General features: G+C 37.9%; 2 protein-coding genes across 5 annotated transcripts in view; one reads left to right on the forward strand and one right to left on the reverse strand.

The window, feature by feature from the left end:
- Positions 1-4,012, forward strand: part of LOC127633673 (MAP7 domain-containing protein 2-like) — a 32,891-nt gene extending 28,879 nt beyond the window's left edge. For all 3 annotated transcript variants that reach the window (XM_052112921.1, XM_052112939.1, XM_052112930.1), the window contains 2 exons: positions 868-1,130; positions 2,714-4,012. In XM_052112921.1, the coding sequence (XP_051968881.1) occupies positions 868-1,126 (259 nt within the window). In that variant the 3' untranslated portion in view covers positions 1,127-1,130; positions 2,714-4,012. The remainder of the gene's footprint in view (positions 1-867; positions 1,131-2,713) is intronic.
- Positions 4,013-7,863: 3,851 nt separating this feature from the next.
- On the reverse strand, positions 7,864-15,657 carry LOC127633628 (DNA excision repair protein ERCC-6-like). Of its 2 annotated transcripts, XM_052112860.1 has the most exons (4): positions 15,517-15,657; positions 15,353-15,394; positions 12,181-13,921; positions 7,864-9,517 (listed from the first exon to the last, which is right to left on the reverse strand). In XM_052112860.1, the coding sequence occupies exons 1-4, from the start codon at positions 15,558-15,560 to the stop codon at positions 7,997-7,999; spliced, it is 3,348 nt and encodes a 1,115-aa protein (XP_051968820.1). In that variant the 5' UTR covers positions 15,561-15,657; the 3' UTR covers positions 7,864-7,996. The 2 variants fall into 2 exon arrangements, with proteins under 2 accessions (XP_051968820.1, XP_051968828.1); XM_052112868.1 differs by lacking the exon at positions 15,353-15,394 and having other exon boundaries at positions 15,517-15,609.
- Between the last annotated feature and the right edge of the window lie 1,746 nt (positions 15,658-17,403).

The following is a 17,403-nucleotide window of genomic DNA, read 5'->3' on the forward strand; positions in this document are numbered from 1 at the left end:
TTTGCGTGAAAATCCCAGATCAGCAGTTACAGAAATGCTAAAACCAGCCCACCTGGCATGAACAATCATGCCATGGTCAAAATAACTGAGATCACATTTTCCCCCCATTCTGATGGTTAATGTGAACATTAACTGAAGCTCCTGACCCGTATCTGCAGATTTTAAGCACTGCACTGCTATCATACGAATTACTGATTAGATAATCGCATGTTGGTGCCAGACTTGCTGGTTTGAGTATTTCTGTAACTCTGATCTCCTGGGATTTTCACAAAAAATGACAAAGTCTACGGTTCAGATAGATAAATCAGATAACCGCTATGTACAATTGTGGTGAGAAGAATATAATCTCAAAATGCTATTCTGAGATTAGGGTTGGCACTGTTTTGGCAGCATGAGGGGTGTGGCTGATGGAGCAACAGAGCAGAGATAATCTTCTAAAAAAAATATTTGGCTGAACTCTCCCTTTAAATGGGAAGCTACCTATACTAGCCCTTCACATAACTGATTTGAAGCACATTTATGAGCATTTCCTTTATGCATTCCTTCTGGAACCTCGATTCAATGCATTCTTGTGCTACCAAGAATCCAATTTGATTTTGTTTTGGTTTAGGGCAGTTTTTTCTTATCCTGTTAACATTTTAGAATTCCGAATGTTGTTACATTTACCATTGTAGTATAGAGTGCAATCCAAGTATTTAATCAGTAATAAACAGACATCTAAGCTCTTCCAGTTTTGCTTAATTTAAAATTGTCTGTCATTTGGAAGTGTAAAATACAATCAGATTACAAACATTCCCTAACATATCTTATGATTTAACAACACCTTAATTCAAATGTACCCTTTCCTTTCTGCTCCTGTACTTTCAGTCCTGTCTTAAAGGATGAGTTAATCTCCATACCAGAATTCTCCCCAGTAAATTCTCCCCAGCAGAATGGAATGAATAACGTGCGTGCTCTCGAGGACCTGCTGGACCTGACGGGGCAAGTTGCTTACCCCAGACTCTCTCCTGTAGCCAGCCTGGGCGACTGCAACAAGAATCTTATAGAAGGGATCTGTAGCCCTGGCCCTGACTCTAAACTCATCCCCAACAACCCTCCAACCTCTGACAAACACAACCTAAAATAAATTGGTATGTTGGAGGTAATTCATATACTTGCATACAAAATAGAAAGAATAGCTGATTATAAAGACATTACTTATAAACAAGAACTTAATAAGCATAGATAGAATAACATAAAAACAGATGTATTAATGTATATTTTAGATAAATAAATCGTTTTCTGTCCTCTACATGCAGCGAGATCCAAAAGTCTGAGACCACATTGAAAATCTGAGATTCAAAATCTATTTTCTTTTCAAATCTATTTTATACAAAGAAATGTTATGAAGTAAAATTAATAGGAAATGTTGTAGATTCGGCACTATTTCTAGGAAACACCAAGTTATTCTCTTTTGTACAACTGAACTAGTCAGATTTCCTGGTAACACTTTACAGTAATGTTCCATTCATTAACATTAGTTAACGATTAAGTATCATGAACAAACAATTAGCAATATATTGTTTACAGCATTTATTAATCTTTGTTAATGTTAGTTAATAAAAATACAATTGTTCATTGTTAATTCATAGTGTATTAACTAATAATCAATGTATTCGTACACTCAGGAAATCAGTTTGCCAATAATTAATGTATTCGTAGACTCAGGAAATCAGTTTGCCAAATCAAGTCAAAAGTCATTACCCTTATTTTCTTATGTTGGTCCAACTTAATTTATTTTATTAATCATTAGTATGTGTGAGGTGAGCAAGTGTAAGGATAGTTAAATTGTTGCACTGTCAGTTTACACATACTGTGAAAGTCCATCCTCAGCCTAAGCATAAAAGCCATTCTTCGCCACAATGGTCACCCCAAAAACTCCAGCATAACACACACTCTTTTTAAATACCAATATACCAGAACACTTAATTTCAACATTTGTTCACCCCATCCGGTACCAAGCAAAGCATGCTGGAAATGGAAATCCCATCAATGCTACAAAACGCATTTATGTAGTCCCAACTCAAATGGATTAAGTAAATTACATTTTTTTTACAAATTAAATCAAGTTGTGACAGAATGTTCTCGAATTGTGTTGCTCTAGTTCATTATAATGAAGTAAACTGAACAACCTGCAAAAATACTTTTTGTGTATATTTTGAAATTAACAATACCTAATATTAATAAATGCTGTAAACGTGTTGATCATTGTTAGTTCATGTTAACTAATGTTGTTAACTAATATTAACAAATGGTACTTTATTGTTAAGTATTACCGATTTCCTTACTGTACATTCATTAGAGCAAAAGATGATCTATGGAACATTATTCTCAAATGATACTGGAATTACATGGATCATCAGGTTTTATACATAAACATGTGGAGTCCATGCCAGCTTGCAGTTCATGCTGTCATTAAAGCAAAAATGGCACATAACTGCTATGAAATTCTGACATTCGTGTTAATTGTTTGTCAACTTTTCACAAATTATGGTGACATTATAGTTTGTAATGAAAAAAACAAACAAATGTATTAGAAAAGTGCAGAATAGATGGATTTTCACTAGTGGACTAAGACTTTTTGTCCCCACTGTATAATAAATATGAATGAGTTATACACATGCAACTATGCTCTACTACTAACTTAGTATATACCCTTTTGTTCATTAAACAGGTAAGGTAATTTTGGAGCAGACTGTGAGGATAATCAAGGATCTCTTACAACAGAAAAGCAGAAAGGAGAAAAAACGGAAATGAAGAAAAGAAAAATATTTCTTTATTGCTGGGCATGAGTGGTAAATTCTTCCATCGAGTTCCGATCTTCTCATTACAAATTATATGATATCCTCCTATCTATTTCAGCACAAAAGTCAAGTTTTCATCCATTGTGACAAAGCCCAGGCTGCCTGGTTCAGTATTTTGGACAGAATTTAACTGAAGCGTGAAGTGGATGCTAGATATGTTATGCGTGCTTTGTATGGATGTTTTTTCATATATCAATAAGGATGGCCAAAATTGCTAGTAAGAGGGTTTGGACATAATACTTTGAATGTATAAGACAGAACACTGATTGGTTACTCCGAACCGAAACTCTATGGAGTCATTCATAATATGTAATATTAACTCTTTGTAGTTAGAAATACATGATATGAAGGTTTCTTGTAATGACTTTCTCTCGTTGGTAAAAGATTATTATTCTAATTTGTTTGGTTGAGTAATTGCTTTGTATTCTATGTTCAACTGACTAAGATTCTTTGTCGTGCATCAGTTTACTGAACACCCAGTTTGCTATAAATGCTTATACCGCTGTGCATTAGCACACTGGAGAATTCACCTCTTTCAATATCATGTTGGTCATTAGTGAATACAGAATGTATAATATACAAATTTTAAAAAAATATTTGAAAGCCCTTGTTTACCAATAAGTAACTGAACTTAAATTAGTGTTATATTCCTCCGGTCCTATCACTGTTCTTATCAATGTAGCTTCAATCTATTTCTCAGAACTTCTTTTGACAAATGTAAACCAATTATGTCAGTATTGATTTTAATTTCTTGACATCAACAAAAGTATTATGGTCCAAACCAAATACCCATTGGTGTGCTTTTACTTAACAAAACATTTTAATAGTCTGTGAGTGTTTCAGGTGTACATATTTCTAGAGTGGGTGGGTATGAGAGATGAAGGCTTTCTTGCATAATTGCTCTATATTATGTGGATGCATGAAAAAAAAAAAAGCATACTTGAAAAACTGTATAATTAGCTTGCAGAGAACCTCTGGACCAGGTTATAAGATGGTAACTCCAAGTGTCTCCACTTCATTCTCTTGGTTATCAACGCAGTACTACATTGAATTTAAAATGTGATTGTGTAGTACTATGATGTGCATGGTGGCATGAGCATCAAGCGCTAATTATAGACCTAGAAATAAACAAATAAACTTTCTTTACCAGCTCATGTGTCTTATGTACATGGTGGAATAAGATCTATTGTCTCTGAATTTCATTCCTGTACACACCACATTATTGCAGAATTCACTCTTAATTTTCACACTTAATTTGTGAAATTAGTCTACAACTGTGTATTTGACTCATGTTAAATTGCTGATTGCACAATAATGCTGCCTGCTATAAGGCCACATGCTTTATCTATTTTTTGGAGAATGATGTAAGTTTTCTCATCTATGAACAGATTTAAATAATTTAAAATCATCAGCATATAATCTTTCCTTTAATGTTTATGTTACTAATACTAATTTCTAATTGGTTGATCCTCCGTTAAAAATGAATGCTATAAGATGATGATCGGTCACAAAGTGAAACTAGAGCTCGACCATATGGGATTTAGACCAATACAGATTTTAGAGGGGAAAAATACCAATTTGATTATGCAAAGGTACTTAGAAGACTGCTTTCTTAAACAAATATTGTTATCAAAGAATATTTAACATTATAATTATACTTTGTCAACAAATTCTAGAAATGAACACTGAGAAAATAAAGAATAAATAAAAATACAATAAATAGCTAAATAAACATCAGTACTATATGTTTAGTATCCATCAATGGCTGACCATTAATGAATAAATTCAAATGCAACGTAGTTAAATAAACATCAGTTCTTTTTAGTATCAGTCAATTGCTGACCATTTAAATAAAGAATACATTTAAATTATAAACAATTACAGCGGTATTACATCGTATTAGCTATACAAGTTAAGGGAAAACTTTCAATGACTAGTCTTTTATTCGACTTAGGGATGAGCGATACCACTATTTACTTTTCGATCCGATACCAAGTACTTTTAGGCCAGTATTTTTACGAATTCTTTGTCATACATTGCTGACAGAAAATGAAGTGGTTTAAAGTGGACTCGTTTTCATGGTAGGCCTACACATAATGTTTTTTTTAGTAAGCTACACAGAATGTTCTACATTAAATATTTAACTAACAGTCTAAAGTTACCTAGCAGAATGTATGTTAATGTTAGCTCAGTCAACGTAAGGCTAACATCAAAAGGTGTAGACAGAAAATATGATTATGCTGACCTGAGCTAATTTACGAAATCAACCAACTCACATCCTTTCTTTCTTTTCATCCATGATGACATTAAGTCACCTAATGTTGTTTCTGGAGTTCTGCGCTCCATGCTTTCACCGACGACGCTAACGTGAGGTATGGATCTCAATCACACTGTTGCCAGGACCCGCCCTGCTCTGCTTCTGATAGGCTTGTGACGTTAGTTAGAGCTGCGCTCCTCTCATATGATTGGTAGGTGAAATCAATTGACTCGAAAATATTAAACCGCATTGAAGTTCCCAGTTTCAAATGCAGCCGAGCGGTATGCGCGCTCATAATGGAAGCGGCGCACTCGTTTTTTCCAAGCGCGTCCGCGCCGAAAGTGCGTCCGACTGTAATTTGCAGCCTGATTAATACATTTTGCCTGCGCCGGAGGCCGGACCTGCCCTCAAGCCGGAAATCCGGCCCCCGGCCGGAATACTTTAAGCCCTGATTTTAGCATTTCTGCATGTCAAGATGAGTGGAAGAAAAAATAGTTAAATTATATGAACGAATGCAACAATTTGTGTGATATGAGCGCGAAGCGATCGTCTGTGTTCCGCAACTGCGTTCGGGTCCTTGAATAACGTATAACAAGCGAGTAAGGGCAAAGTACTTTCTGGTGCCCTCCTTGGGTAAGATGGTGCCCTGTGCAGACTGCGCAGTCTGCTTATAGGGAGCGGCGGTACGTCTTGAGTCTCTTCAGACCTGGTGGATTTTAGTTGAGAACTGTGGTGGTTCTGTAAGTGTCTTTGCATAGTGCTTGTGTTAGCCGCGGTGTACGGCACTATTTTCTTACAGTACTTACATATTTGTCGTGTCTTGTCACATTCTCTGCCGTTTATTGTTTCCACCGTGTACCCAAAATGCTGCCACACAAACGATTTAAATGTGGTGGGGGCAACTTCTATCCCAATTTCACCCTCAAATTCCGTCATGCTGATATCGCGAGACAGCTTTTCACATCGACGAGAAATATCGTCACGTTGTTAGCAACTTTCCAAGAAGACACCACTTAACGCCACCCTGTCTGCAGAGCCACATCAGCTCAGCTCTGTAAACAATGTTGTCGGAGCACACTCTGCTGGACAAACTACATTATGACACCAATTCTAAAGCATTGCCTTCTGCATTATGTTCTGAAAAAAGTTTCCATATCTGCCTATAATATATCGGTGAAAGGCTAATATCGACCACCCAATAAATCGGTTGGGCACTAATTGAAACCTTCACAGTATGTAATGTACAGTCCAGTAACACCCTTTAGGTAGAAAATATGTTCAAATTTAATCTTGAAATCCTCAAGTTTATGCACTATAATATAAATTGCTTTGGTACCGATACTGCTTATCGATCCGGTACTTCAACTGTATTCTTAACGGTCCTTTTTGTTATATATTATTTTATATATATTTGTATATATATTAAACAAAGTTAAACGTTATATAGGCACAGTGATTTAATTTCAGTAAGGTCTACTAACATTACTGTTCAGGTGTGGTCTAAAAAGAAATCTAGAGTAGTAATACCATTAAAACCTTAACGATACCCATCCCTAGTTATGCCTGTGCTTCTCTTGGATGCTCTGAATATTGGATTACGTGTCTGGATTGCCCCTTAATTAAAGCTGCATTTGGATCTCAACCTTCGTGTCTCGGAGCAGTTCGTAACACCTGCTTTGTTTATTTAATATATTTGTTATACATTATTTATACAATATGTTTTTACATTATACATTTTTAATTTAAAATTTGCAGATTGGTCAAGTGTTCAATAAATGTATTTGTTGAGAAATTTTGTCTATCTTAAGTAATTATTTGTGTTACATTTTATCTTTCAAATAAAAGGTTCAAATAAGAGGTTAAAAACAAGCACATATCGGCCAAATATCGACCAAAATAAATCGGCAGCAGTAATCGGGCATCGGCGACCCGGATTTCAAAAGATCGGCATCGGCCTGAAAAAAAAAACAATATCGGTCGACATCTAGTCAGAAGCTGCTTGTGCATCTCAGGAATTATTGGAGGAAACACAATTCTAACAGTAAAAAATGTAATTTATAAATCTCTGGAATTCATAAAAAAAATAAAAATAATTAATACAGGAAACAAAATACAAATAATTTTTTTATTATTTAGTTCCCCACAATCCACTTTGTGCTGGAATAGGATAAATGGAATGCATCTTAATCAAAGGGATTTTTTTTTTTTTTAAGGAAAATCAATAAACCAAGAACAACATCCAGGAGTTATTGAGAGAAAAAAAAAAAAAAAAAGTGAAAGTGAAATGTTTTATGATACACAATATACTTTTATTAACTAGCATGTCTGGCCTTTTCTGTAGCTTCTATCACATTTAGTCTGTGCAAAACCCATGACTAAAAGGTCTCTATATGGTACAGATAAGATAAAATCTTACAGGTGTGTATGCATGGTTTATATTCCCAGGCTAAGTTGTCTGTACAACTGAATAATCAGGAGTTGGATTTCAGCATCACCTGTATTTATGTCAATTGCCTTCAGAAAGAAATCCAGAGCTTCCTGCTTCCTACCTTCTGCCAAATTACGTTTACCAGAAAGAACCAGTGACTCATATGAGTCCTCTTTTGTGGCTGTCACATCACTGCTAAAGGAACTAACTGGAAGAACAGGTGTTTCTGATGAAAATGTTTTGGGGGCACACTGGTCCATCATTTCACTAGACTCTAGTTCAACATCTTCAGTGGATTCGGTTAAGGCACTGTGCCATTCTTCTTGCTCCTTGTCTCCTCTTGACTCTACACTATCTTTTTCCTCTTCAAGCTCATCCTCCTCATCACTGTTACACTCCGTGTTTAGAGTCTCTCCACTTGGCTCCTCCTCTTCCATCACAGATCCATCTGCATGAGTTTCACTGGCTTCAGAGCGGCTGATCCAATTCGCTTGTTTCATCAATATGCTCTGATGACTCGTCAGAATCATTGTCGAGCACAGACATCACAAGAGACCTTCTTGATGCCACTGAGGTATTCAGGCTGCGCCTGAGTCGAGAACGGTCAGTCAGATAGGATTTTGGTGTGGAGGAGCCCAGGCTGCCAAGGCCACCAGCCAATGGGCTGCTACTTAAACATGGCCTCTCTGACTCTTCATCTTCTTCTTCTTCTTCTTCACTATCAGAGATAACTTGCCTCTTTTTCTTTGTCCGAACAGAATGCACAAAGGAGTCATCTGCAGTTGTGTTCAAAGTAGAATGCTGTTTTATAAGAGATTCATGCTTACTGACCTCACTGTTGATATGGTTTCTGATTTCACTGTTGTTATGGATTCTGATTGCACTGTTGTTTTGGTTACTGACTCGTCTGCTGACATTTATACTGGCTGTTTCCAGTTTCTCTCCACTGATATCCATCTGAAGCTGAAACTCTGCACTTTCTTCTGCTACAGACTCCCCTTCTTCATGAACTTCCTCATCCTCAACAGAGAACATATCTGCACTATCCTCAAGCTGCAAATTGAAGTTTCCTTGAAGCAACTCTATCTCCACCTTAGAAGACTCCCTTGCAGTGGCCATTGTAGATGAGGGCGATGATAGCACATTTGAATGGGGACTGACCATCTGAGCTTTTTCGTCATTAAGATGATCAGACATTACAGAAAGGTCTCCCAGCTTGGGGAACTGGTGTGAGAGCATTGATGAGGTGTGTACAGAGATTTGTTGCTCATCTGTCACATTTAAACTGTCATCCAGCGTGATTACATGCCGACTATGAGCCAATCTGTCAGCAGCAGGGCTAACCTCAGTTTTCACAACAGGAGAGTCCCTTTTTCCACCTGATTGAGATGATGCGTCATCCACAAGCACACCTCCACCTACAACTTCCTCGACAGACAATGAGTTCTGCTCATCTTCCTCCTCCAGTTCTGGCCCATCGAAACTGTTATGAGTCAGATCCACCATAACTGGCAAGTCTTTGGTACGAGGAGGGGCTGGGCAGTCTCTACTGGCAGATGTCTGCAGACCACGCTGCCCTGACAGCCTAAGCCAAGCCGGTTCAGTATTCTGGGCCATGCTGTCCATCAGCTGCCCATGCAGTTCTGATTCTGCCTGCATAAGCTCTTGTGCTTTCTGGACTCGAGTTTGTATGTAGTGATGCGATTCTGCATTCTCAGGGACGTCTTCATCAGCAGCTGCCTCTTTAGAGAACATGAGGTCATGATCGGAGATGCCAAACATCTCCATACTGTGAAGGTGAGCGATGTGCTGGTCCAGTTTGGTATCAGAGCGGCGATTTTGCGAATGCATGGCCTGTAGCTGCTGTTGAGTGGAGGATGAGCGTGGATCCTCAAGGTTAAACAGTTCTCGCAGTTCCTGCTTGCTGAAGTAACGGAAGGGGTTTTTCTTGTCACCGGTTGTCTGCCGTATAAGAGAATCTTTAAACACCTGTAGAGGTAGAACCAATGTTAAAAAAAACAATGTTACTGTATTTCAGGCATTATTTTGAACTGTTTTTCTGACACTAGCACACCAGAAAACAGCTAGTTTAACTGTCATATCTTCACACATTTTTATGCCAAATAGTAAAATTACACAAATAATTGGATGTTTTTTTTTCTATACTTCAGTTCAGCCATAAAGGTAAAGCTAACCCAAAAATGAAGTGTAATTGTTTTGACATATTTTATTATTTATTTGTATCATATATTACTTCAGTATTTAATTAATAATTCCTTTATTAAGAGTGAGAGTAACATTCCATGTTGTCCTCAATTTGGACTATTTTTGGAACAAAATAAAAAACTTTGGCAACATTAGCAAATAGTCATAATTTAGTTTTTGGTGGCCACTTTTAACCTCTCTGACAAGGACTGGGTATCGCCAGCCACCTCACGATACGATACGCATTGCGATACACACATCACTTTTAATTCCAATTCATTTGGGTACATTACAGTTATAATGTCCATTTTGCTTACATACAGTATAAAAGCTAATGCTGTTATTTGTATTTTTTTATCCACTTTTCTCCCAATTTGGAATGCCCAATGCCCACTACTTAGTAGGTCCTCATGGTGGCGCAGTTACTCACATCAATCCGGGTGGCGGTGGACAAGTCTTAGTTGCCTCAGCTTCAGAGACATCTTATCATGTGGCTCATTGTGCATGATACCGCGGAGACTCACAGCATGTGGAGGCTCATGCTACTCTCCATGATCCACACACAATTTACCATGCACCCAATTAAGAGCAAGAACCACTAATCGCGACCACGAGGAGGTTACCCCATGTGACTCTACCATCCCTAGCAACCGGGCCAATTTGGTTGCTTAGGAGACCTGGCTAGAGTCACTCAACACACCCTGGATTCTAACTCACGACTCCAGGGGTAGTATTAGTCAGCGTCAATACTCGCTGAGCTACCCAGGCCCTGCTAATGCTGTTAATAATTATACAGGGGACCTTCTAACTTGTTAAAATATAGAAATATAAATGTTATATTTTTATTTTTTATATCATTTTGGCTTTTTAAAAATATAGTGTCCATGAATTCAATCAATATATATGTCTTGAAACTGCATATCTTAAATTATGGTACATGTTTGTCATTTACATGCCTAATTTGTACTATTTACAAGTATTTACACTGATATAAAGAACAAGTTCTAAACGATAGTCTCATTTAAGACCATCAAATAAAGACTTTGACAGAATGCTTTATTTTGGTCAAATGGCAACTATACACCATAAGTGATATGTGTGATTAGAATTAAATGTTTCTTGATCACTAACTGACTGTAGAGAACAGTAAGGGTATTAAAAGAGACATTAATAAATAACAAATGGATTGCAAGGAGTGTGAGCTTAGTCTTTGGAGACACATTTCAAAGAAAGTGTCAAAACATTTACTCTCAACACGTAGTGAAAAAATCCCATTGCTGAACTCTTCGGCACATTACTTAAACACTGGTGAATGAAATCTGAAAAATTACCAGCCAGTGGCTAATCGCACACATTTTTAGTTGCATATGCAAGTGATTTAGGGTAAGGGTTGTGGATAGAGCGATCTTGAGATTTTAAGAATTGACATTGGGATCCTTTCAATGAAGAGTGGATTAAGCAGAGAATCTATATTTTTGACTGGCCCTACAGCCATTCGAGTGAGAGAGACCAAAGTCTTTTTAGCTCTGGAAAGAGACAGTGTGTCATGAGAGAAACAGGCTCAGTTTTAGTCTCTCATGTTAATAGAATCTGATTGCACTGAGGAACACCATTTTCAGAGTTTACACTTATTTAGACAACTGGCTTCTTTACTGAAATGCTGGACATGAATATAAATATCGATACATGGATCTAAAGTATTGATACAATATTGTGAGAAAAAGTATTGCAATATAACGATATTTGATTGTATCGACAAAGCTCTCTCTCTGAGACTTTAACAAATTAAATGGGAACTGTTTTTTGCTGCAGTGCATTTCAGCTTTCTGTGGAAATGTTCTCTTTACATACAGCATGCGATGTATGTATGTAAAACAGTGGTTTGCTGCATTCAAACAAGAGCGGGTTTGCTGCTGGGTCCAATGTAGTTTTCAACTTCTCCATTCTTCAACAACAGCCTCTTTGCTAAGCCTAAGCATTACATTGTAACAGGTTCACAAAACAATCTATATTGATCTATATTTTACCCCCCCCCCCAAAACAACTCTCATAATCTAGTCACCCCCATACCGTTCTAAACCCATGTGAATTAAAAAAAAGTGCAGAACACATAAGGAGAAATGTTATTGAATATCTGAGTCTCTTTTAAATACAAAGGACCCAACAGCAAACATGCCCATTTGTTTGAGTCACCGTTTCCCTTTCACATGAGAAGACTGCATGTATACATTTAAATGCACAGCGAGTGGAAAATGGTTGTCAAATATTTAATTGTGGCTACGTTGGCACCAAAATTGAAAGTAAAATTGTGCATGAACATCATGAAAAACATTGTTGAAAATGACCTCTTTGAAGATGCTCTTTTCTTCCACTCACATGCACAGCTTTAGGTGAAGTGCTCTAACGTAAAGTGGTAAAGATAAAATTAAAGAAATGAAAAGTGTAACCTGTCTGCGGTAGATCTTTTCCTCCACGGTACCACAGGTGATGAGTCGATAGATGATGACGTTTTCGGTTTGGCCAATGCGGTAGGCACGGTCCACAGCCTGAGCGTCTGTTGCAGGGTTCCAGCTCGGGTCAAAGATCACGACACGGTTAGCACCAGTTAGTGTGATGCCGACACCACCCACCTGAGTGGTGAGGAGGAAGATAGTGTAGCGTCTGTCTGTCTGGAACAGAATAATACGCTTCTCCCTTTCCGGCAGTTGCGTCACTGTACCGTCCAAGCGCAGCAGACGAAAGCCTCTGTTCCGGAAGACACGCTCCATGATGTCCAGCATCTTCCTCGACTGGGAGAAGATCAAGGTACGATGTCCCTCCTCACGGAGACATTCCATCAGAGACACAAGAAACTGCAGCTTCCCTGACTCACCGATCAAAGTCTTATCTGAAATATGATCAATCTGACTCGCTGTGGACTTGCTCTCTTCATCCGGAGAGGCAGATCCCTGCTCGAGGCCTAGCTGAGTCACAGCTCGAGCAGAGAGGAGTCTGGGATGGTCACAGAGCTTCTTGAGCAATGTGAGCTCTGCCAGTGGGGACCTTGTAGCCAGCAATAGCTCCTTAATTTGGTCCAGTGAGATGAATTGGTTATAAATGTCCTCCTGCACTGAGCTCAAGTAAGTCCACACAATTAAGTCATTTTTTCGCGTCAGCGACGGCATCACTGCACCTTGGCCAGCATTGGGACATTTGTTTTCTTGATTTTCCTTGTTCTGATTGCCTTCTCCATAAGCTCTCTGCTTTTTGTGCTGAACATCTGCTTTTGTCCGCCTCAGGAAATAAGGCTTGATGATGTCCATCAGGTTTTGAGAGATCCTCAATCCAAGAGCTTTCTCTCCGGGTGTGGCATCTTTCTCCCGTGCACGCGTGATTGGATTTTCATACTCCGTTTTGAAAGTTTTGGAGGTTCCCAGCAGCGACCCCTGACAAGCAAAGTCAAAAAGCGCCCACATCTCTCGTAAGTTGTTCTGAACTGGAGTGCCAGTCAGTAGCACGCGGTTTCTTGCTGGGATGGCGTGAGCGCTTTTAGCTGTTTTAGTAGATGAAGTTTTAATTTTGTGGGCCTCGTCCAGGATGACGTAGTCCCAGCAGAACTCACCCCTGTCAAAGGACGCAAGTTGCTCATAATTGTTGATGAGCATCTGGTAGGTGGTTATGACGACGCCACCCTTGCGCTGGATTCGCTCCAAGTTCCTGTTCCGCTCAGATTTGCTGGTGCCGTGGAACTCTTTCACTCGCATGCCAGGGGTCCACTTGGCAAACTCTCGCACCCAGTTCTTTATGAGTGATGTTGGCATTACTAACAGCGTATGATTGGCCAGCTCTTCATCGTACATCCCTGACAAAAATGAGATGACCTGGATAGTCTTTCCAAGACCCATGTCGTCCGCCAGTATTCCTCCTTTCCTTCCATCTCTGTATAGACTGTACAGGAACGCCACACCCTCTTTCTGATGCTCATAAAGTTTGTCATAGAGGCCCTTATAAAGCTTCAGCCCAGAATCATTCACGTTCACAAACTCTTCCTCATCTTCCTCCTGCTCTTCTCTCTGAACTAGTTCCTGTATGGCCTGGATTCGTTTCTTTAGCTTGTCACTTGGCTGCAGCTGGTAAGCCAGCTGAAACAGCTCAAGAGCACGAGGCAGCTCACCACGCAGGGCAGACTCCTTCCCCTCCTGCCGGTATCTGCAAAAGCAACCCAACAACACTAACCAGATCAACACAAGAAGCACTTACATACAATCAAACACACTCTAATGACAGCCAGAGTAAAACAGTTACTGGGTACTTGAAATGACATTTCAAGCAGTGACCATTGTGTCCTGCAATGTGACACGCTATACTTCATTTTAAAACTATCTGAATACTTGTATAGTTACTATACACATATTTGACCTCATATTAAAAAATGTTTGCACTAAAAAATTTTTTTTACCATAATTTACTCCATATATTACATTCCAAACCAGTATGACTTTCTTTCTTGTGTGGAATGCAAAAGAACAATTTACAACCTGATATTGGAATCTTTTTTTTTTTGCGAAACTCTTTGCGTTCACTGTGTGTTCATGAGAGAAGCTTGTTCACAGTAGAACACATGTTCTCTTGAGAACTTGTGTTGTTTTAAACAATGCAAGTTTTGGCATAAACAGATAAGCCACTCTGAACGAGTTTCACTTATAGCGCTAATGAACACACACTAAACATCAAGATTTTTACTGAAAAAGTATTCAAGCTGTTCCAACCAAACATATGGTTTTGGAATGACAAGAAGGTGAGTAAATTATGACATCATTGTGATTTATGTACTATTCCTTTAAAGGGTAACTAAACCCTAAACCAACTTTTTTTAGTTAATGATCTGTAAGCATGGGGCTTTATTAGTACTGGTCATTGATTCAAGTAATTTTTTTGACATTTGTGTATAAAGTGTTTTAATTCTACAATCTATGGTGTAAAAACGTCTGAGTGCTGCCCTCTTCAGGTTCGTTCCCTCTATCCCCGCCGGGGTCTGCCCACTTTTCCAGCATTTTCAAATATTTCTAGTGGGTGGAGTCAGTACCCTTTAAGTGAGAGACTACATGACAAACAAATGAATTTGTCACACTGCAGCACTATTTAATTAAACTTTATTTTATAAAATTTGATTAATTGTAGAAAATTGATGAGTTGCACCTAAATATAGACTTTCTATTACATAATTATTAAACCTTTAACCTCACAATGCTAAGTAAAAACATGTTATGCATTCTAAATCTGTAAATTTGTACATGAACATCGTATTGCATGTCAGCTCTGACACTGTGGCTCAGCTGATAAAATTGTTGTCGGAGAAAAGCCAGGTAAACTGCCAAAAACACACGAAGACATTTTGAAGAAAAAGTGACAATTTTCTTTTTAGAAATTTGGTGTATTCTGGTGTAATATTAACACAAACACGGCATACAATTATACAAGAATAAGAAAAGAAAAAAAAAACGATTTTAGAGTACAGCATGTCACACTTCTGGACGTCTTGTCAACTACCCACATTCACTTAGACCTCCCTTGCTAAATGAGGTAGATTCAGATTGTAGTTGTGCTCTACACATTTCAAGCAAGACAAAAAAAAAAAACCTGTCATATGTGTCCATCTTTTCCGTGTCCATACACAGAGACCTGCAATAAGAGGAAACTCAATGAATGCATGTTCTCTATTTACATCTACACTCTTTGATCGTAATCGTGCTTAACGGGTTTCCTCAAGAAAATGTCTTTGCGGCACACATTTGATGACTTACCTCTCTAACTTCCCCGCGATTTCTTCCACTTTATCACTTTCCATTTTTGCGTTTATATTTCACAGATTTTCATTAAAAATCAACATGTGTTTCTATCGACCTCTAGTACGGAAGCAGCTTTGAGTTTGAACAGATATTTTGTTCGCGCGCAGCTCTAATCCAATCATTTGCTGCAAGACCGAGCATGCGCAGTGTTCTCCTGCGTTTCAGGGAAGAGAGCGGTTTTCTGTTAAATCAATATTCAATACATTAATAAAAACATTGTATCAAAGGTGCGATGTTTTGCGGTTCTCAGTCTGAATGTCCCAGTTATCTTAGCGCTAAAAAAAATTAAAAAAGAAGAAAAAAACGCCACCAGAATCAGAACTTTGTAAGGAAATGAAATTGCGAGTTTCACTCAAAGTAACTCAATAAACATACAGTACAACATAAAAATAAAAACGGTAATCGGCATTTAGGTACAAATACAAGACAAATTACTTACTAATGCACTGTATGATTCAATGTATAGGCATAGTGCACTGTAAAGGGTTTTAAATATTTGTCGTTCAACTGATAAATCTTAACTGTACTAATGTGTTTTGTAGCAACATAATTTTTTTTTACTGATTTAAAGTCTCAACAACCTGTCCTGGAAATTGCAATTAGTGTGATTTGTGGGCTTTATTGACTGTAGATTTAAGGGAGCATCTGTACAAAAAAAAAAAAAAAAAAAACAGTAAGTATTTTTGGTTTGATGGCTAAGAGATGTTAGTGAAACACAGAAGGCAGGGGTGTAGATTCCGGAGGGAGGTACCCCCGGAATCTACGCCCATATCCATGATTAATGGATACCAAAAGATTCAAAAGAATTGCAGGCACTGTATGGATAAAGATGCAATGGAAGTGAATGGTGACTGAGGCAACATTCTGCCACCTCCAAAAACACCTAATTTTGTGTTCCACCACAGGAGAAAAAAGTCAAATGGGGTTGGATCACCATGAGGGTGAGTAAATGATGGTAGACTTTTCATTTTAGGGTCTAATTTGCTCTGCTGCTTTATAACTAGTAGACTATGTGTTTTTTTTATGCACAAAATCCCACAACTGTAATCCTAACAATTAACACTTGTAGTACTATTTAATCTTTGTGGTGATCTGCAACTGTATTGGTACCATGTTCATAATGGCACCCCAGATTTACAATAAAATAGAAAATGTTAGCTTAAAATAGCTCCCATAATAATCCCTACAGCTATAAATACATTGAGTGGTGAGCTATAAGAGGAACTGATGCTTGACCTACAGATGCTACTGTAGAATACATACATAATTAGTGATTATAAAAGTAATCATTAAATTGAACACATAAAATAAGCATATAGTATACTTAGAGATTTCACATTTCTCGAAATTAGCAGAGTGTATCAATGAAATAAAAGATTGGATGGACAGAAATTTCTTTCTACTCAATTCTGACAAAACAGAGGTACTAATTATTGGACCAAAAAACTCTAAAAATAAGCCACTACAATATAATTTGACTCTCGATGGATGTGCTGTTACATCATCTTCAACAGCGAAGAACTTAGGTGTTATATTTGATACCAATCTGTCCTTTGAAAATCAAATTACAAATGTTTGTAGAACAGCATTCTTCCACCTCAGAAATATTGCTAAATTAAGGCATATGCACTCTGTTGCTGATGCCGAAAAACTAATTAATGCGTTCATGACCTCAAGACTAGATTATTGAAATGCATTACTGGGAGGATGTCCAGCAAGATCAATAAATAAACTTCAATTGGTTCAAAATGCAGCTGCCAGAGTGCTGATGAGAACCAATAAATAATATGATCATATTAGCCCCATTTTATCATTGTTACATTGGCTACCTGTTCAATTCCG

This window comes from Xyrauchen texanus, chromosome 3, assembly GCF_025860055.1.
Source record: "Xyrauchen texanus isolate HMW12.3.18 chromosome 3, RBS_HiC_50CHRs, whole genome shotgun sequence".
Taxonomy (NCBI): Eukaryota; Metazoa; Chordata; class Actinopteri; order Cypriniformes; family Catostomidae; genus Xyrauchen; species Xyrauchen texanus.